This window comes from Alexandromys fortis, unplaced genomic scaffold (genome assembly GCF_014885135.2).
Source record: "Alexandromys fortis isolate MF-2015 unplaced genomic scaffold, M_Fortis_MF-2015_v1.1 scaffold_254, whole genome shotgun sequence".
Lineage (NCBI taxonomy): Eukaryota > Metazoa > Chordata > Mammalia > Rodentia > Cricetidae > Alexandromys > Alexandromys fortis.
The window spans coordinates 374,735-396,044 of NW_026068130.1; the positions used below are offsets into that span (position 1 = coordinate 374,735).

The 21,310-nt window shown below is 48.6% G+C and overlaps 2 protein-coding genes across 5 annotated transcripts in view; one reads left to right on the plus strand and one right to left on the minus strand.

The window, feature by feature from the left end:
• Window positions 1-699: 699 nt before the first annotated feature.
• Window positions 700-15,743, minus strand: Ing5 (inhibitor of growth family member 5). The gene is made up of 8 exons (XM_050125968.1): window positions 15,296-15,743; window positions 13,117-13,188; window positions 11,028-11,194; window positions 10,423-10,534; window positions 10,184-10,277; window positions 6,899-7,034; window positions 6,531-6,592; window positions 700-4,753 (listed from the first exon to the last, which is right to left on the minus strand). The coding sequence occupies exons 1-8, from the start codon at window positions 15,330-15,332 to the stop codon at window positions 4,711-4,713; spliced, it is 723 nt and encodes a 240-aa protein (XP_049981925.1). The 5' UTR covers window positions 15,333-15,743; the 3' UTR covers window positions 700-4,710.
• Window positions 15,744-19,872: 4,129 nt separating this feature from the next.
• Dtymk (deoxythymidylate kinase) overlaps window positions 19,873-21,310 on the plus strand; it is a 9,589-nt gene continuing 8,151 nt past the window's right edge. For 3 of the 4 annotated variants that reach the window (XR_007589247.1, XR_007589248.1, XM_050125965.1), the window contains exons 1-2: window positions 19,885-20,123; window positions 21,131-21,239. Coding sequence is in view for 2 of the 4 variants with exons in the window: in XM_050125965.1 (XP_049981922.1) it covers window positions 19,988-20,123; window positions 21,131-21,239 (245 nt within the window). In the remaining 2 variants the exon portion in view is untranslated. Of the gene's footprint in view, window positions 20,124-21,130; window positions 21,240-21,310 lie in introns of all 4 variants that reach the window. The other variant, XM_050125966.1, reaches the window with a different exon arrangement.

Genomic DNA, 21,310 nt, shown 5'->3' on the forward strand with positions numbered 1-21,310 from the left:
CCAGATTCATATGTGGAAGCCCTGACCCCTAATGTGACTGGGGACAGGGCCTACATGTGTGTAATTAAGGCTAAGTAGGGACTTATGGTTGGAATCCGCAAAACTTGCTATAAACACATGGGGACTGGCGATGTAGCTGTTTGATAGAGTACTTGCCTAGCATGCTTAAAAGTTCTGTATGTCTATGTAGGCCAGGCTGGTCTGGAACAAGCTATATAGACCAGGCTACCTCAAGCTCAGAGATCAGCCTGCCTGACCTCTCATGTGCTGGGATTATGGGTATGTGCCACCATACCTGGTAGTGGCAGCTCACACCTATATGTTAACAATCCCAGCATTTGAGAGGTAGAGGCAGGTGAATCTCTGAATTTGAGCCTGGTCTACAGAGCTAGTTCCAAGACAGCTAGGGCTGTTACACAGAGAAACCCTGTCTCGAAAAATCAGAATTTAGAAGACACTAGAGAATTCCCTTTCTACCTAGCCCCACTCACCTTGTCATGTGAGTGCACGAGAGGCAGCTGCCTACAACCCAAGAGCAAACCCCTGGCAGATATCAACTGTGTGGTGTGGTGTGTGTGTGTGCACGCACGCGCGTTAGGTTCCCGGCCCAGAAGAGGCACAGCACACGTCAGACAAGTGTCTTACTGCTGAGACAGATTCCCCAACCTGTTTTCAAAATGATATATTTACAAGTTTCTTCCCAAAAATACTTTATTTATTAAACAATATATCCATAATCCATGATCCAAAAATACAGATATACATCTTTACATTATTTAATAAAAAGATTTACAATAGTATCTCTCCTTTACAAAGGGGGCAAAGGTAATAATTCCTTGAAAATAAAATGTGACATTCATGTTAAAGCTGCATCATCCGATGGATGGAGTGTGGTGAAGAAGGACCACCACAGCACATTCTGAGGGAAAAGACACTTCTTAGACCTCCCCTGCTTTAGAGCTCCTCTCGGCACAGGCAGTGAAGACCAATCTCTGCTCACAGAAAACAGGGTTCAAAGCCTGAAATAAATGTCCCTCACTGTTTGATTTCACACCCTGAAGACCTGACCTCCCAGCCTCCTAACAGGGCCAACCCTGGCACCACGTGGAGGAGTTGCTCTCCGAACAGTGTTATTGCTTGAAGCAGCCCTGCCAAGGCCTTCTGGAGGCAGGTGAGGGATAGAAGGCAAGATGCTGTATCCACAGGAGCAAGCAGGCGGCCACTTCCCCAGCCATCCACAAGCCCTCCCACCGCACGGCTCTTCGGCTCTTCACGGCAGAGTGGAAGACAGTCGGTGGCCTGACTCCTGCTGACGTCACCTGCTGGACAGGCGAGTGGTCAGCACTGCTTGGACCATCACACTGCTAGCATGTTCACAGATCATGGGGCTCAGTTCTCTATCAATTCATCATGCTTCTATAAGAAAAGGGAGAAATTTAAACTACTGATAATATGCACAAAAAATGGGGAAGATGATTCCTCTCCTTTAAGCAAAACACTCACGTACTTACAAGGAAGGGGAATGAGACAGCGAAGACCCAGTCTTGGCTGCCACTGACCTGTGGGGGTCACCCTACTCACTCTGACTAGAGCCAGGTCTCAATGGGCAGGCATGGAAGAGTATCTGGCCCAATGATGGAGACAGACAGGGCTCCTAGAATGGTGCTCAGTGGCACAGCACCGTGGCTTCTGTGTTTCTGCAGCACCCAAGCCGGAGTTGGCAGTACACTTTTCCTTGAATAGCCTCCCTGCTCACAGATACTAACAACGGGACAAGCACTCCATCAGAGCCCAACTATGACCCAAAAGACCCTCCTTCCTGCTTTTTCCTGTTTCGTTACCAAGGATCAAACCTAGGCCATCACTTCTGGAAGGCAGGTTTGCTCACCACACACAACCAATGCCACACTGGGAGGCAAGTGATTCCACCACTGGGTTAAATTCCCAAATCCATGAATTCTATTGTTTCCAAACTATATGAATCTTATTTTGGTGACATTACTGTAATTGTCAAAAGTAAAAAGAAAAAAAAGCAGATAACTATAGAAATCTGCAAAATAAATAAATGTCAGAAGCCAGTATGCAGGATGGCCCCAAAGATGGAGTTTAACCAGCCTCTAGCAGGTCCACCAGGAAACCTCCTCTGCCTCAGGCTGAATCTCAGGTATTAACTCAGTTTCTAATGCATTATCAGGCAAGATCTGATTTAAAACTTCTTGTGCTTATAGAGATTATAAGAGGTCCAGACATTACAGGTGGCACACACCTATAATTCCAACATTTCATGGCTAAGGCAGGATGATGCTAGTTCAAAGACTGGGCTACATAATTAGGCCCTGCCTCCGAATAAATAAATAAATTAAATAAAATTAAAGGATGCATGAGGCCTGACCCCTAGGACTGAAGAAAGAAAAAATAAAAAAAGACTAAAGAATGAAGAAAAAGAGAGGGGGATATAACTCAATCTGTAGAATGCTTGCCTAGCGTGCATAAAGTTCTGGGTTGTAGCCAGGTGATAGTGTAGGCCTTATCAGATTTTGTAGCACAAGCCTTTAGTCCCAGCATTTGGTAGCTAGAGGAAGGCAGATCTCTGAGTTCCAGGACAGCCAGAACTACACAGAGAAACCCTGTCTCAAAAAAACCAAACCAAACAAAAACAAGTTCTGGGTTTGGTCCCTAACATTGTAAAACCATACCTCTTGGTGCACACCTGTAACTTTAGCATTTGGGAGGTGGAGGAAGGAAGATCAAAGTTATCCTCGGCTACATTGTGAGTTCAAAGCCAGTCCAGGATACATAAGACCTGGTCTTTAAAATAAAAGGAAAAAGAGGGAAAAAACTGTGTAACGTATCCTCACAACGTTTAGTATGACAAAAGGCTAAATTAAGAAATGAAAATGTCTAGCCGGCAGTGGTGGCGCATGCCTTTAATCCCAGCACTTGGGAGGCAGAGGCAGGTAAATGTGTAGCTCAAGGCCAGCCTGGTCTACAAAACTAGTTCCAGGACAGCAAGGACTAAAAAGTGAAACCCTGTCTCGAAAACCCAAAAACCAAACCAACCAAACAAACAAACAAACAAACAACAACAACAACAACAACAACAAAAAAACCCAACCAACCAACAACAAAAAGAAATGAAACTATCTAATCTGAGCCTGAGAAGGGGTCCCCAGGAAGAAAGCCAGCCCCTCAAGCCTAGAGGCCACAGGAACCGCATTTCCAAAGCTCCTCCTAGCCTAGAGACAAGCTTGGACAACTGCCTGGCACCTGCTGCCCAGGAAGAGTCAACATGGACCAACTAACTCAGTAGCATAAACACTGTCTCCCTCTCACTGGGATAGGCTGTGCAGGACACCCTGTCCAGTAAGGACAGGACCATGATGGCATGATGTGGGGCAGATACAACTCCCTCTTGCCTTGTGCCCTTTCCTTGTATAAAGTGGGAGGGAACTGTATCGATTTAGACATGGCCATCTTAAAACAATATGCCTGTCGTCAGATAAACAACTGGTCTCTCCTTAAATTGGAAATCGCATAGCCCAGCTCTGCCTTGCGGGTCTTTCTCTAGAGTGAGGCCAGGGACAGGCTCTCTTTGGTTTTCAGAGAGCCTAAGACACTAGAAAACACGCCAGAGGAATTCTAAGTCATAGGAAACTCTCAGGATCCTGTCACACTTAAGGAACCACCACAGATGCATCTCAACAGGCCCTGTGCATACATGCCCCCACTCCCACCCAAATATTTCCAAATTCAACACTGGTTTCGTGGACACTGGTTAGACGAAGAGTATACTCTAGTTTCCTACCTTCATTCCAGAACCGCTACTGGGCACACAAATTCACAAATCATGTCACATAATTCTAGCCCCTTGAATATAAGCCGGTGGTCCAGTGGGATGCAACACAGCAAAGTTCTAACATCAGCTCACAGTACAGACTCACTTCATAGACACACAGACCCAAGACCTTCATGCTATTACAATAATTTCATCTTCACAGTAAAAAAAAAATTAGGAATTCCCAGAGAGGTGGAAGCTCAGCCTGGCTGTTCTGTCCGCTGTTGGGCAGTGCTGGCCGGATAACTGACAGGTCGAGGCTAATGGAAGCTGGATCTCCAGGGCGAGCTGGAAGTTCACATGAAAAGGCGGTGCACAACGAAACAGAGGGCACTTCTACCTGGGAAGAGCCCCCAGTCCCTTCCACACACATCAGAGGTATGTTGGCCAGGAGTCCCTGGTCTTCAGCCAGGGTGAGAGCACAGCATGGGCCAGCGTCTGGGAAGACCTGGCTCACAGAACAGCAGCTTCCATGGTGCCACAAGCCAGTCCTGGATGACACGGACACGCAAGGCAGACCCTCTAGTGACAGAGCAGTGGCAGTAGACCAGGTGAAAAACGAGTCCAGCCTGCACCATGCACTTTGCCTACAGCCCCAAGGGATACTAGGCACAGGGGATGCTGCCATCCCAGTGCTGGGAGGCTGCAGGAGTGGGGAGCCTGCGCGGGAAGTCACTGTGGCAAGTCCCTGCGAGATTGTTCTGTGCAAATGGTGCAGTGGCTTCTTATTTTGGGAAATATCCAAAACTACAAATGGCCACTGAAATATTAAATATCAGTTGAAATAAGGTAGTTTTTTAAATGAAAGATAATATTGCAACATGAGTGAAGAAATATATTAGCTTGCTCTTCAGGCTGGCACAACAACCTCTTCGTTACTTCTTCTTCCTCTTTTCCTGCACACATCGGGGACAGAACCTGTGACAAGAAAGACACGGGGATCAACCTTCTGCATCGTATGTCCTGGCACACAGGACACCCAAGTACATATTTCCTGTCTCCCCCAGGGTAGCTGGATTCAGGGAAGACAGTGCCAGAAGACAGATACAGCAAGTGAGAGGTGCGGTCTTTCACCTGGGGAGTCCTTGCTGCATATCTGACGTTGACTAGTACATGTCGGCACGGTCTTGTTATAAAGTTGATAAAACTGGTCCTACTATGAGGTGCCCCCTACTGAAGTGACACCAACGGCTGGCTAAATGGAGATGCTAAAGACCCCATGTGCAGACACGGGCCTGATAAGCCTGTGGACACAAGTTCCTGAGACAGGTGCACTTGGCCCTGGAGACTGAATGGGTCACACAGGTACCAGTGCTGTTGGTCAAGCACACATCAGAGCCTCAGACAGTATTCATGAAAACTCCAGAACACAGCAGCCACTCAGGATCCAAAGAGACATTCCAGTAAGGTCCTGATGTGGGAGCCAGCTCTGACACATGCTACAGCTGGCATCACTTCCCTCTGTGCTCAGAAGCTCTGAGTACCTACCAGTGCTGCAGTGACCATGTCAGTTAGAAGTTACGAGTACCTCTGAGGAAGCCCATTCTGGTAACTACAGAAAGACACGCTGGAACCCCACTCCCCAGTTCCTCTGTCTGGCTTTGGGCCTAGCACATCGAGTAGCTGCCAGGCTTACAGACTCTCCAAGGTTGTGACATTCCAATAGCTTTGTAAGACTCCCTACCTGGAGATTTTGCAAACAATGCACCACGTCCAACTTGAACCTGAAGTCAGATTCCACTGCCTCACGCAAGCCTTCTCTTTTCCCTTTCCTCAACCGAGAAACCACCACCCATCGGCAGCCCAGCCATACACTTGCTCCCACACACCTACTGCCACGGCAGCCCAACCAACTCCCACAGGGCACAGGCCCAGCCAAGGCACGTGCAAGCCATATGGTTCTTGTAACATGAGGTAAGGAGCCATGCACAGCAGGCATGCTCAATAAAGTGAGATTACATTCACACCACACACATCAGTGCACTGACCAAAGTCCTTGCAACATGGCATCCACCCCTCCTTTCCCAGGTGACTCTCAAACTGGCCACGGGCTGATCTACACACCAAGAATGTTACCATGAGCTAGATGCTCCAATTGCTCCTAGGAGGAAGGCCCAAGCCCTACTATTTCATTTTAAGAACATGCATCCACTTTTAACATAAGTCAACAAAACCAGGTTTTATTCAAAGAAAACCTTGAGAACCTCTTAAACAGTAAGTAGTCTGCTGCTGGCCGAATGTAGGATGGAAACAGGAACATGCAAGCCTCCTGTGCCCTGGTAGATGGAGCCCCCTGGAGGGAAACACAACGATTCTACAGCTCCTTCCTATATTCTTCATGATCCCCATTTTCCCCTGGAGACAAGAACCAGCTCTCCTTGTCTTGCTAAAAATAACCGCTACCCAACCTGGAGCCAGAGGGCAAAGGTGACACAGTCCAGGGGTAGAACACTGGCCTGGAACACTGGGTGCACACTGGGCTGGAGGTAGGGAGCCCTTCTTCCAAGGGCGGCAGTGTAATACTATATACACCCAGGTAAGCTGAGCAGTAGACCTCTGTCTCTAAGTCTGCTAACACCACCACCTCCCCTCCCCAGTCAGGACCAGTGCTGCAGAAATACGGAGACATACAACAAGACCCAGAACACCAGACAGGCTTGTCCTTGTCCGAGACTGCAGTCAACCCCATACTAACCACTTTCCTTTGGGCTTTGTGGTGAGATCCACACAGGCAAAGTGAAACCACTCAATTGGACACTGCAAAGCAAGGGGAAAACCTGTGTCACACCTATGCACTATGTATGTCAGACATAGAAAGGTTAACACCCACCCATCTCTACAAGGTTCATCCCAGGGAACATGTATTCTTTAAGATCCACTCATGCTGGGTGATGAAGTTCATCTTTAATCCCAGCACACGGGAAGCAGAGGCAGGCGGAACTCTGTGAGTTCGAGGCCAGTCTTGTCTACATAGTGAGTTCCAGGATAGGAAGGCTATACAGAGAAACCCTGTCTCGAAAAACCAAAACGAAAAGGAAAAAAAAAAAAAAAAGATGCACTCACATCTGGATTGTCACAGCCGATCATCTCCCCGTAGGACACCTGGTGGCACAGGCAGTACGTAGGCTCATTTGGATCCACAGGCATGTCTAGCACGTCAGAAGGGTGCACAGATAGGATGCTGTCGGTAAACTCAGACCTGAAGGGAGGGAAAGATCTGCTGACTACAGGGCAACAGGAGGAAGGCAGCAGATGCACAAGGCCATACCACCGCCCTTCCATCAACGGCCCACAGCTCCTCTCCACTGGAGCCAAAGATGCTTGCAGGTTCCAAGGGAAGAATCTGCAGTGACCCTGAGCTAACGATCACTCATAAACTTGCTTCCAATTTCCTTGTTACTGGAACTTGGGAACAGCTCTAATACCCGTCACTGAGATACATTTTCAAGGATAACCTCACAACCTTCCAGCCAAATCTCTAATTTATAGTGAGAATAATATGGTGTGCTAATATCAGCGAAGAGATTACCTTGGACTGTCACAGCCACAAACCTGGGGCAGCAGCACACGGCACTCACACTACCCACTTAACACCAGCAGAGGTCGCAGAAGCAGGCAGTGGGGTCTGAGATTGCTAATGGCACTCAGCAGCAACTAAATCCAACATCAACCATTGCTGCCTACTGGGGACAAAGACCCCCTCCAAATGGAGGACAAAGCTGCTGCTTTCTCTGGGCCTCCCTTCTGTTTCGGCTGTCACCTCCTGGTGGTGATAAAAGCATGGCCCCCTGCCAGCAGATAGCTAACATTTGGGAAGAGTCTGTGTCTCACCCAAGGCTGACCTCAGGGTTGAGGCACTCACCAGAACCAATGGCTATACCCTCCTCTCTTGGGAAGGTATCTACCCAGGTACCCTTCTTAGTGTCCTTTGGGTTCCAAGTATCTACCCATTAACCTCACCCAGCTGCCCACCAGACTAACAAGAACCAGCTTGGTACACACTATCCTGCTCACCCCCAATGCCGGAAGCTGCCTCTGGTCTCTAAACAGCAGCCTAGCAAGAATGCTGCCCCTTCACCCTCCCCCGCACCTGCTGCCTACACAGTGCAGCCCACCCTTCACTATAGACCAGGACATTGAACTTACACTTTACATGTGGTTTTCTTTTTTTTTTTTTTTCGAGACAAGGTTTCTCTGTAGCTTTGGAGCCTGTCCTGGAACTAGCTCTTGTAGACCAGGCTACATTGATATTTTGCCTGCCTGTATGTCTGTGTGAGAGTGTTGAGTCTCCTGGAACTGGATTTCTAGACAGCAAGGAGCTGCCATGTGGGTGCTGGGAATTAAAACTGGGTCCACTGGAAGAGCAGTCAATGCTCTTAACCACTGAGTCATCTCCAGCCCCTTTACATGTGCTTTTCAAATAACCATGTAAACTATAGGGCAGTCGACACAGTATAATCCCTAAACCTGTAACACCATCATCCGTACTTACACCTCAACTAGGAGAGTGATATAAATTAATATGGCCAGTTCCCATGAGGCTATGGCAAGCACAAGCTGGGATAGTGATATAAATTAATATGGCCATGAGGCTATGGCAAGCACAAGCTGGCACAGCTATGACACAGCTGCTGCCAGTCCTTTGGCCAAGTGGCCACTGGGCCACAGGAACCTGACTGAGCACTGCTCCAGGTCTTCCATGGAAAATGACGGACACCACAAGCTATAACTGACACGTTAGTCCATCTCATCATGGAAAAAAACCTGCTGAACACAGGCTAGAGACAGGCACTGTGTAGAACTCCAGACAGCAACAGGCAAGTGTCTAAGCTTCAGCTACAACAAGCTCCCACCCTGATACAGCAAGTCCAGGACTTCAGTGCCTTGGGCTATCTCTGGATGCCTACTGTATCAGATGTCAAGGCCTGAGCACACCCCTTGTTCCAGCAGTCTCCCGACTGAACATATGCAAATTGGGACAGCGGCTGCACTGCCACTCATGGGCCAGGGGAACAGGTGCCCTACCACTGTCACCAACCAGCCATGGCTGCAGCGAGCCCAGCAAACAGGTCTGAAAGCAGTGACTGTCTCCTAAGCATCAGACCTAACATGGTGGCTCCTGTCAAGGGAGAAACTGGACAGTCTGCCTCATCTGTGAGATTTTAGGAGTAGTTACAATGCCTGTCTTATACCTGAGGCCTTAGGGGGATGCTCCAGCCAGTGGGTACTGGCTTCCCCACCACCTAGAGACCCCGATACTGGGCTCCTCATGCTGAGGACACTATGGAAAACACTCAGTGAAGAAGACAACCAGCAAGACTGTCTGTGCAAACCAGAAGCATGGCGTCTGGGTTTTGGGGAAGGAAGGAGCAGAGACATCATGCTGCCATCCCACAAGTCAAAAATGCAAAGCTCAAAACCACTTTACAGACAGCAAGACCCTGGAGTAATAGAGCTGGGTGATCTGCAGCAAGAGAGAGGTTGTCCATCTGGTAGATTTGGCAGGAAGGGTGGCCGAGCTATTTACATAACACTGTAGGACCTACATGTGGTAGCCATGGACACTCAGTCTATGTGCTGAACATGAACTAAGTGAATTCTATGTCAACACAGGGAGAATGACAATTTCCTCGGTCTAGAGTCTGTGAGACCAGGACTCGTTTTCACAGCCAGTTCCTCCTCAACGCAGAAGCAATGAGGGCAGTAGGAAGCTGACTTACAGAACACATACACAGCCTGTTGGGAGGACTGGCTGTAGCTCAGGAACTGAACAAGAGCTAGTGCTTAGCATATGCAAGGCCCTGGGTTTCCACTCCATGCAACACCCAAGCACCAGGAGGTTCAGCCAGAGTTCCCTGCCCTCCCCCTTTGGTCAAAGAGGACTGGCTTCTCCAGCCTCCTCCAGAACTCATGGCCAGAGGTCTCCTGTCACTTCACAATTTTCCCTTTAGTCCAGACATCACGTCAGTGAAACAGCACAAAGCCTCTGGGAGAAGAAAGTGGTAGACAAGCCTGAAGAATTCAGGATAAATGATGTGTGCATCTAATAAGTGCAGTCACACAGTTTAACGGCAAACATGGACAAAACACACATCATTGAATAAAACCACCAACAGTAAGTTCAGCTACTTATAGAGTGGCTCCGACACAGCACTGCCAGTAAGTACGCAGCACTCTCCTGACGCCGAGGGCGGCACACATATGAACTCAGAGGGGTCTGTCACTGTCCTGTACACAGGATGTGAAGAGACTGCCCAAGGACATTGTGCACCTGGCCTGGCTCAGCAGGCGTTAAGTGCTGCTCGAAAACCAGTGTTCCATTGGGAAAAGAGGGCGGAAACATCTTACCCGCTTTTATGCTTCTTTTTCTTAGGTGTGTCCTCTTCTGATGTCCTCCTGCCTCGGCCCCGGGAGCTTCTCTTTTCTTTCTGACTCCGACCTTCTGAAGGACAAAGACCCATTATTATCACAGAACAAACCAACGTGGAACAAGATTCAACCACTCATTTACTATCGTGTCCCTAACACATTTAGAGGAAAGCCTTCCAAACTGCAGTCACTAGCAAAGAGAACATCAGTCAACTTGCTTTTAAAGCTTCGTGATCCAGTGCTTTCAAAGTCGCTTCCGTCCATCCTGTCCTTCAGGTCAGCCTCAAAGCGTGCCAGGTCAGCATCAAGCCTTCGGATGTGTTTGTCCACCTGCAAAAGGACACTTGAACATGTGACTTCATAGTAAAACGAAGGCTAGGGATGCAACTCAGTGGCTCAGCACTTGCCTGGTGTGCACAAAGCCCTGGATTAGACCTCCCCAAGAAAACACCAACAAACAATGGTTCCACCAACAAGCAAGACAAGCAGGACCCAAAAAAGCAAAATCATGGGAGTAGGCCCAGATGGCGACCCCCAAAGCATCCTCTCTCTGGGTGCTCCAAACTCCCACCCTAGATACATGTTTCCATAGACCTTTTTCCTCCTGCGGCATGGGAGGCAGGAGTGAAGGCCTGCACTGAGCCCCTGCGCTCACCATCTCATAGGTCTGCATGGCCAGCTGCACCCCTGCGTTCACCATCTCATAAGTCTGCATGGCCAGCTGCACCCCTGCACTCACCATCTCATAAGTCTGCATGGCCAGCTGCACCCCTGCACTCACCATCTCATAAGTCTGCATGGCCAGCTGCACCCCTGCACTCACCATCTCATAAGTCTGCATGGCCAGCTGCACCTTGTCGTCACTGTACTCCTTGCACTTGCTGTAGGCATTATGGATCTTCTGCAGGTGCTCCACACGCTGGTCTGAAGAGAGAGTCTTCACTGTGGAAATATACTCCGCAGCCAGGATGTCAATCTCTGCCTTCTTATCTAAGGGGGAAAGGTGAGAGGCGGAAGAAAGAGGTAGAGTGACACGCATCCAAGAAGCTGGCAGGAGCATCACTGGCCATGCCAGTGTGCACTTGTGATACAGCGACTTGTCCCAGGCAGACCCAACACAAGCATCATCTAGCAGGTAGTCAAATTGCCCTCTGACTCTCATGAACAGCAAATTTTATGGTCATTGTGCCTACTTCCTGGTGCACAACTTAGTCACATACCCAGAGGAGGAGCACTTAGGCACCAAAATACACTTAGGAAAACACACAAAACCCACAAAAGCAAGAAGCGGTGAAAATGTCCAACCCAGTCAGACTAGTGAGCAAGGCTATGCTAAATCTACACCACCTAGGGCACAAGGCCAACTAGTGACTTACAACCTATGGTTGAGTCCAACAGATGTTGACGGTGAACAACAGAGAAAAACGTGTAAAAACACGCTGCATGCTTCCAAGAGCAGGGACACATGCAACTCTGCTCTAACCAAGAAGTGGGACTTCTTCAAACATTCCACACACAAGACCAATAGCAATGTCATATAAAATTGCCTTCCCGACAAAAATTTCCCCTGTTTAGATGAGTTGCAACCCCCCAGGATAGTTCAGTACAGTTGTAAATGTTCCAAAATGGAAAAACATAAAAATCCAAAACACTCCAGGCCCAAAGCATTTTGGATAAGGAATACTCACTTATAAACGGTGTAGAAATGGGAAAAAACTTGGAAGGAGAAGAGCAACAAACATTCTGACTATAAAGGACAATAGCTAAAAAGCTCTAAAAATTGTGTAGGAAGCCAGAAACCAGGCTGGGGAAATAGCTCAGTGGGAAAAGCCATCACTGTGATAACGACATGAGTCCAAGCCCTCCAGAACCCACTTAAAAGCCAAGTGTGGGAAAAAAGGGGGTGGGGGGCCTGGAGAGATGGCTTAGAAGTTAAGAGCACTGGCTGCTCTTCCAGAGGTCCTGAGTTCAATTCCCAGTAATCTATAATGAGGTCTCTTCTGGTGTGTAGGCATACATGCCAGAACACTGTATACAAAATACATAAATCTTTAAAAAAAAAAAAAAAAAAAAAGCCAAGTGTGCTCGCATGTGCATCTGTAATTCCAGCGCACGCACTGGGAGATGGGGGCCAGAGAAGAGACCTTGTCTCTGAACCCAAGGCTGTCCTGTCCTATATGCCATGACAAGTGTGTACCCACACACGTGCATATACACATATCATGTATGAACACACACAGAGATTAAAAACAAAAAACCAAGAAATTACACCTGAGTTAAAAGCACCAGCACTCTCCTCCGACCCCTACACTCAGGAGGCTATGGAAGGTACACTGGGAGTTCATGGGCAGCCTAGGCTATGGAATAAGACCTCATCTCTAAATAAATAAATAAATAAGAACCTGAGATGGGCATGGTGGTACACACCTCTAATCTCAACATTCAGGAGACAGAGGCAGGTGATCCCTATGAGTTTGGCCTGTTCTACACGGGCAGTTCCAGGCCAGTCAAGGCAATATAGAAAGACCTTGTCTCAAAAAAAAAACTACACAAGAAAAAACCCACCAAGTGTAGTCAGAGTTTTGTATTTATAAGCAATCTTAAATCTCCATGTTGATTATTTGGGAGCAGGCAGTGGGGACAGGAAAACTCTGACTACACAGTGGTGGCGCACGCCTTTAATCCCAGCACTTGGGAGGCAGAGGCAGGCGGCTCTCTGAATTCGAGGCCAACCTGGTCTACAGGATGAGTTCCAAGACAGCCAGGGATACACAGAGAAATCTTGTCTCGAAGACATTGTATGACGCAAAGCCTGTGCTATACAAGGTCCCTTCAGAGCTCTCTGATACCCTATGTCCTTTGCCATCTCTCTCTCTGACCAATGCTCAAAACCCAGCTCAGGCTATACCCACCTTCCGTTCTCTGGTCTAGCTCTCGCATCAGCTGGAAGTTCCTCTGAAGTTCACAGGGAAGATTCTCAATGCCTGAAAGAGACAAGAAAAGGCTGTACTTCTCAGCAGACAAAAATCTGCCTCTAGGGCTGGAGAGATGGCTCAGCTATTAAGAGCACTTACTGCTCTTCCAGAGGGCCCGGGTTCAATTCTCATCACCTATGTGAAAGCTCACAGTCATCTGTAACTCCAGTTCTGGGGATCTGATGTCCTCTCTGGCCTCAGAGGGCACTGCACACATGTGGTGCATAGACATACATGCAGGCAAAACACACATATACACAAAATAAAATAAATCAATAAATCTTTAGTGGGGAGAAAAAAAGCCTTACACCAAAGCCTGCAGGCTTTATCATCATTTCTGTTCCAGTTAGGAACTACAATGACGGAGACCATTTTAGGGGCAGGTACCAACAGCCTGAGAGAACCTGGGTCCTATCGTGATATTTCATTTGTATTTTAATAACTAAAGCTTGCCTGAAGACCAGAGAGTAAAACAGCCCCACTCGTCAGCCTTACAGACCAGGCAGCAATAACACACACCTTTAATCCCAGACCTAGAGAGGAATATAAAAAGGGAGAGGACGGCTCTCACACAGAGTCTCTTTCTGAGATTCCCGGAGGCAGGATGTCATTTCGGACTGAGGTAGAGATAGGAGCCAGTAGTTGGCTGTTTTACTATTTTCTGACTTTCAAGTTGAACCCCAATGTCTTCCTCTGGGTTCTTATAAGATGTGCTAAAGAGTCCTCCTGGATTTCTCCAACCTTGTCCTGAAGGCTACTGCAAACTGTAGACCAAGTGGTCCCCAAGACATGCTCTCTCTGCACGGCCCAACATATCAGCCTCTAGCCACACGCAGCCGTGAGCCCTGGAAATGCAACCAGGGCCACCGAGCAGCTCTCTAGTCCCTGTGGTTAGAGTTAGTCCGCTGCTTTCCTGCCTGCACTGTGTCCCCTGGTGAAGAGCCACCTGCATCAAGCTCTCGGGCAGGCTCCAGCTGCCTTCTGGGTCCTGTCCCACTCCAAATACTCTCCACAGCCAACATGGCCAGTATTTTAGGCCTACATCTTATAACACTTGCAGCTATAAGCCTGTATCTTCCTGAGCTCATCGAGTCATTATCACCCACAGCCTGACTCCATGGACCTGGCAGCTACTCAACACTCGACCCTCCAGTGGCCCTCTCTACTCTCAGAGAGAGGACCCTTTATCTGCAGTCTCCACGTCTACATTTATTTCCAGGCCTGAGTCTCCTAAGAACTTTAAAAAAAAAAAAGGGGGGGGGGTGAGTGTGCCTCAACTATCAGTGAGTTGTGGAGAAATGGGGCTCCTGCCCACCTGTGGCACAGGGCAGGTGGAGAGTGTGGACATCAACCATCACATGATGCCAACACTGAAATGAACCCATCTTGGATTCCACCTCAGAATACCTACTGGATGGACACTAGACTGATGACAGATCACCTTGGACACCCACTTCCCAAACCCAGCTAGCTAATCAAAGCACAAGGGCGCCGCACTGGCTTGATCCACCTTCCTACAAAGGGTCTCAATTCCTCACACGTAAAGAGTGGAAAAATAATCTCCCTCAATTCTCGCCCGGAGTCAATCTCACCGTCTAAAAATAAACGGAGGAAGACATGCCTGGGATGTCAAAGATCAACCCGTTACACAGGACATCGTCCCCTGTCAGACTGGTTTGTGACAGACAGCACGCCTTCCCGCGAAAAAACGTACCCCACTAGCCTAAAGCTCCCTACTGCTGTTCCAAAAGCAAACACCACAAGCCTCAGGTTAAGAAGGGGCGGACCTCCCCCAAGCAAAACTGAACTGGAGGGGAGGGGACCGGGGCGTGGTCGGCGTCGGGGGGTGTGGCTGAAGCGGAGAGGGCGGGCTGAGCCTCAGGCTCCGCCCCTCCGTGACGCACCTGGAATTGGCGCGGTGGAGGCGGCGGGACCCCGCGCCGCGCCCCACGCCCTCCATCCACGACCCCGCCCCAGAAAGGCCGTGAGCCCCCACTTGTCCCCATGACCGGTCCCCATCCGCGACCGCACCCCGGAGTCCCGCACGGGTCGCGGTGGGCCAGGGGCGGCGGCGGCGCAGACCCGCGAGGGCGGGCGGCTCGACCAAGGTGCTTACTGTCCAGATAGTGCTCCAAGTACATGGCAGTCGCCATCTTCGCTGCGGCCACGCTCGGGGTCTGCGCGAGCGGGCGGTGCCGCGGACTCGGGGCGGGGCGGCGCCGCGCGCTCACTATTCATGAGCCGCGCGCGCCGATTGGCCGGCGGAGGGGCGGGGCACGTCAGGGCCCACCCCCACGCTTCCGGCCGGCTGCGGTCGCCAGGCGGCGCTGTGGGGCTTCCCCTGAGGGGATCCGGGTGGGCGATGGAGTCTGTCCGCGGTTGGCGATGCGGAAGCTACTTCTCTGGCTCCCGCGGAGGTCCGAGCCTTGGTGGTGCCCTGTCGAGCGCTCGACTGGGGAACCCTGCCTACACGTGTGCCGGCTCCGAGCTTCACTTTCCGGTTGACACCCGCCGCTCTGCCGGCGTTGTTCGGATCTGGGGTCCGGTCGGCCCGAGAGCCGGCGCGAGCTGCTTGTGGCTTCTCGAAGGTGGCAGCGTGGTCCTCCAGGAAGGAGATCCCTCCCCCCCCCATACACACACACTCACACACACACACACGCCTTGGTTAAGGTCCCTCCCCCCCATACACACACACACACACACACACACACGCCTTGGTTAACATTGACGCGCTGTGTTGCTATTTAGTCCCGAGGGGCGTGCCCACGCTGGACCTGCGTGTCCTGACCCGCACTTCGTGAAGAAGCCATGCACACCTCGACGCCTGCAAAAAATACCTGGAAAAGCCGGGCGTGAGGGCACGCGCCTTTAAAACCCAGCACTCGGGAGGCAGAAGCAGGTCTGTCGCCATGAGTTCAAGGCCTGCCGTCGTCTACCTGCCCGCCCAGACTAGCGAGACCCTCGTCACAAATTAAAAAAAAAAAAAAAAAAAAAAAGAAAGAAAAGGGAAAGTTAGCAGGGGTGGTAATGGCACATCCCTTAATCCCAGCACAGCAAAGGCAGGCCGATCTCTGAGTTTGAGGCTAGTCTGGTCTATAGCCAAGGTTACACAGAGAAACCCTGTCTCTAAAAACAAACAAAAGGGGGTGCGCTGGGTGCCACTTAAATATGTCAGATGGTGGAATTAAGTGTGGGTTCTCTGTGTCCGGCCCTAACTCGGTGTTATCAGCGTGGATGCGCTTGCCAGTCACCACTTAGCCCCTGTCACTCCGAGCCAGCTAAGATTAGGAAATTATCTCCTGCAAAATTTCATGGGCAAAAGTTTAGGTGTCATGGGCCAATCCTCCTTTCACTCTTAACTTCACGCTGGCCGGGAAGAAGGAATTCCTGTCCTGAAAGCTCCAGGGCCAAGGAACAGCTGGGGTTACAACAATCGTGCCAGAACAATCCTCATAGCCTCGGCCTCTGACATTGTTGGTTTTACAATTTTTTAGAATTTTCTTATACAGGTATGAGTGTTTTTCACACATGTGCATCACGTCCTTGCCTAGTGCCCAGGAAAGCCAGTAAAGGGCATTTGATCCCCTGAAATTAGAGTTGTGAGCCACCATGTGGATGCTGAGAACGGAAGCCAGTTCCTCTACAGAGCAGCAAGTGCTTTTAAACTCTGAGCCATCTCTTCAGCACTAAAGAATCAGGATTTTCTTGTGTAGCTTTGGAGCCTGTCCTGGAACTAGCTCTTGTAGACCAGGCTAGCCTCGAACTCACAGACACCTGACTGCCTCTGCCTCCCGAATGCTGGGATTAAAGGTATGTGCCATCACTACCCGGTCAGGGTTTTCCTTTTTCTTTTGGGTTTTCTGAGACAGGGTCTTCCTATTATGTAGCTCTGGATGTCCTCAAACTTGCTAAAATAGAGACCAGGTTGGCCTTGAACTCATATAGATCAGCTTCCTCTGCCTCCCCAGTGCTAGGACTAAGGGCATGTGCCACCACATCCCCTGGACCAGGGTCCTTATTATTTAAAATGCAATTTTGGGGGACATGTAGCCCCGGTTGCCCACAATCTGAATATGCAGCCAAAGATGACCTTGAACTGTTCCTTCAGCCTCCACCTTCCAAGTCCTAATATTATATCCGGTGTGTCACCATGCCCAGTTTACTTGGTATCTGAGTGCTCGGTAAGCATTCTACCAAGTGAACTATATTTCCAGCCTTAAAAGCATTTACTCTAGAAAAGAATTCGAACTATATAGCAATTTAAAATGTTTCCCACTCGGTCCAAATACTAAACCAATGGTCTTTACTTTGCGTCCAGGTCCTTCCCTTTGAAGAAGGTGCTCATTCCTGAACACTTAATGCCTCGTGAGAACATACACATGACTTTACTGGACCTGCTTTTCTGTTCAAATATCTCTGTTCTGGAGCTCATTTTAAAGGCTAATAACCATTTTCAAAGCAGTCTTAGGTTTCCTGAAAAATTGAGCATACAATCTGCATAGGGGTCTCCAACAATTTCCTCAATTGTAGACGTTTTGCATCCCTATGGCAACTTTGTTACAGTTAATGAAACAACATTGATACATTATTAACTAAAATCCATAGTTTACGAGAGTCCACACTTGCTTGGAGTCTCATATTTCTGACAAATACATACTAAGTATTCCGTTACAGCATCCTGAAGAATATTCACTGCCTTAAATGAATACCACAGTATGGGACCCACACCCCCCCACATATATACTTTTGTAACCAATAAACATTTTAAAATCTCAGTAGTTTTGCTATTTTCTGGAATGCCATGTAGTTGGGGCTTACAGTATAGACTTTTCAGACTGGCTTCCCCTATACTAGGACACTTCAGGTTCTTCCATGTCCTAATATGACTTGATAGTTGATTTCTTTTTTAGTTGAAAAGGATTCCACTGTGTAATTAACCAGTTTATTAGTTTGCCTGTTAGAGACATCTTAGCTGCTTCCATGTTTAGGCAAATATGAACAGAACTGATACAACCATTTGCCTGCAGGAATTTCTGTAGACATAGTTTCCAGTATTTGAATAAATACTGACCATATATTAAGAGTAAAGAAGTTTCTTGAGGAACAGCCAAGCTGTCTTCCAAAGTGGCCACACACACACACAGGTTTTGCTTTCTCATCAGCATTGATATTTTCCTTTGCTCCAAAACCTCACCAGCATGCTGTATGGTTGGAATTGTAGGTTTGGGCTAGTCTAGTAGAGGTGTGAAATTATCTTCTTTTAATGTACGATTCCTAATAATGCTCATGTTGAGCATGTTTACATATCTGTTGGGCACATGAATACCTTCTCTGACTAGGTGTCATTTCAGGTGTTTGCATAGACCTTGAATTTCTTCTCCTGCCTCCACCTCCCAAGGGGTCAGGATTATAGGATATGTCTCCCAATATATTGATTTTTCTGTGCTGGGTATGAAATCTAGGGCTTTATTCATGTTAGGTAAATGCTGAGAGCCTCCTAATCAGTTTGTTTGTTTTTTCTTTTTTTTCAAAGCTTGATGACCTCTTTTTTGTTAAGATTTATTTTACTTATTATGTATACAGTGTTCTGCTGGCTTGCATGCCTGCATATCAGAAGAAAGAGGGAAGCAGATTTCATTATAAATGGTTGTGATCCACCGTGTGGTTGCTGGAAATTGAACTAAGGACCTCTTTTAAAGAGCAGCCTGTGCTCTTAACCTCTGACCCATCTCTCCAGCCTCTTGTTTTTTTTTTTTCAAGACAGGGTTTCTCTATGTGACAGCCCTTGCTGTCCTGTAACTCACTCTATAGATCCATCTGTCCCTGCCTCCCAACAGCTGGGATTAAGGGCCTGTGCCACCACCTCCAGGCCCCCTAATCAGTCTTATTGAAACATATTAGCTGTTAACTCGGAATCCTTCTGCCTCAATCCGCCTCAGCCTCCGAGTGCTGTTTTATTTGAGATCTGGCCTCACAATGCAGCCCTGGAACTTACTAATGTAGATCAAGCTGATCTCAAACTCGCATAAGTTGTGCCTGCCTCCAGCACATTTATTTTTCCTGGTTTTAATCATTTCTATAAAAACACTACTGGAGCAAGGCAAGAGGAAAATGGGAATTGTTCAGTTCTGGCCAAGGCTGCAATTAAATCCAATTCCTTCCACCAACTCTGTCCCTCGGTTGTTGACACAGTCCCAGTACACTAAAAGAGCAAACATTTCTGAACGCTTTGATGAAGTTGCAGCACACCTTGGAAGAAAGCATAAGATGGTTTTTTTTTTTTTTTTTTTTTTTTTTTTTTCTCTCCAAGACAGGGTTTCTCTGTAGCTTTGGAGCCTGTTCTGGAACTCGCTCTGTAGACCAACCTGGTCTCGAACTCACAGAGATCCGGCTGCCTTTGCCTTCTAAATGGTAGGATTAAAGGCGTGGACCACCACCGCCCGGCTAAGAAGGATCTTTTCTTGTGATAAAAACAACTTTTAGAACCCTGCAGTAGCGAGCTCAGAGACTGAAAATTTGATTCCGCTACTGCTCTGGGATTTCCACGTGAGCGGAGCCTACACAACCCTAACCCGAGATTGGCCCTTCCAGGGCGCTGCAAACGGAAGTTCCGCGAGTGGGAGGTCACCAAGCAGCTGGGACCCGGGCCACGGGCTACGCAACGTCCGGAACCGGAATCGGTTCTTCCTCAGGCTACACGAACTCGGCTTCCAGCCGGAAGAGGCGGTGCGGCAGTACCTGCGCGCTCCCGCCTTCTGCTGCTGCTAACATTGGCGGGAACCTGACAGGTTGGCGGGAACTGAGCGGGATGGCGATGGCTTCGCGTCGGGGGGCACTCATCGTGCTGGAGGGCGTGGACCGTGCTGGCAAGACCACGCAGGGCCACCGGCTGGTGACCGCGCTGTGCGCCTCGGGCCACCGAGCCGAGCTGCTGCGTTTCCCTGGTGCGCGGACAGGCCAGTGGGCGGGTCGGTGGGCGGGACTTGAGAGTATCTCTCTCTTTGGGCTTAGTTTTTGTATTTTTAAAAAGTTTAAAGATATTTATTTATTATTGTGCAATGGATGTGCTGCCTAGTTTTAGGTCACCTTGACACAAGCTAGAGTCTTTGGGAAGAGGGACTTTCAATTGAGAAAATTGCCCCCACCAACTTACCCTGCAGGCCAGCACGCGAGACATTTTCTTGATTGGTTATTGATGGAGGGCCCAGCTCACTGTGAGCAGTGTTACTTTGGGCTGGTGGAGACGGCTTAGCTGATAAAATGCACATTGAAATGAGGACCCGAGTTCAGTCTTCAAGGTAAAAAACCGGCACGGTTGTTTATAATCCTAATGCTGGAGAGGTGACAACAGGCTTGATCCTCCTTCCGGTGGCTAGCCAAAACTGAGCTTCAGGTCCCAGTGGAAGATCCTCTCTGCAAACACAAGGTGGATTACTCCTGGAAAAGGAACCTGAGGTCGACCTCTGGCCTTCACCCCTGTGCACTGGAACACCAACCCCTAACCCTACAAATTAAGTAGATGAGGAATTGGAAAAAATGCTTTATTGGATACTTTTTTTGTTGTTGTTGTTGTTTTTCGAGACAGGGTTTCTCTGTAGCTTTGGAGCCTGTCCTGGAACTAGTTCTTGTAGACCAGACTGGTCTCGAATTTACAGAGATCTGCCTGCCTCTGCCTCCCGAGTGCTGGAATTAAAAGCATGCGCCATCACCCCTGGCTTTTTCGGATAGTCTAATCTTTAAGCCAACCAGTCAAAAGTCTTAGGGGTACTTTTGAAATCAAGGATTACATGGTTTCCACACAGTAATGCGTTCTCTCAGGGAAACTACTCTGGCTTCTTCAGAGATGGTTCAAACCTGTCTAGAGGTTTAATAACATTTAGAGTTCGATATGAGTACAAGTCATAAACTTAGGTGCAAAACTATCATGTAATTTGCAACTTTCTCCTTCTAGAAAGATCAACAGAAATCGGCAAGCTCCTGAATTCCTACTTAGAAAAGAAAACAGAACTGGAAGACCACTCAGTGCACCTGCTTTTTTCTGCGAACCGCTGGGAACAAGTGTAAACACGACTCACTGCTCCCCCTAGTAACTTGCAGACTTGTGTGTGTGGGAATGCATGTGTAGCTTCAT

Coding starts and splice junctions, on each gene's coding strand:
- Ing5 (XM_050125968.1), bottom strand. CDS start 15,332: ATGGCGACTGCCATGTACTTGGAGCACTATCTGGACA. Junction 10,278..10,422: donor TGGATCACGAAGCTTTAAAA/GCAAGTTGACTG, acceptor TTTGTCCTTCAG/AAGGTCGGAGTCAGAAAGAA. Junction 4,754..6,530: donor ACAAAGCCCAAAGGAAAGTG/GTTAGTATGGGG, acceptor TTCTTGTCACAG/GTTCTGTCCCCGATGTGTGC.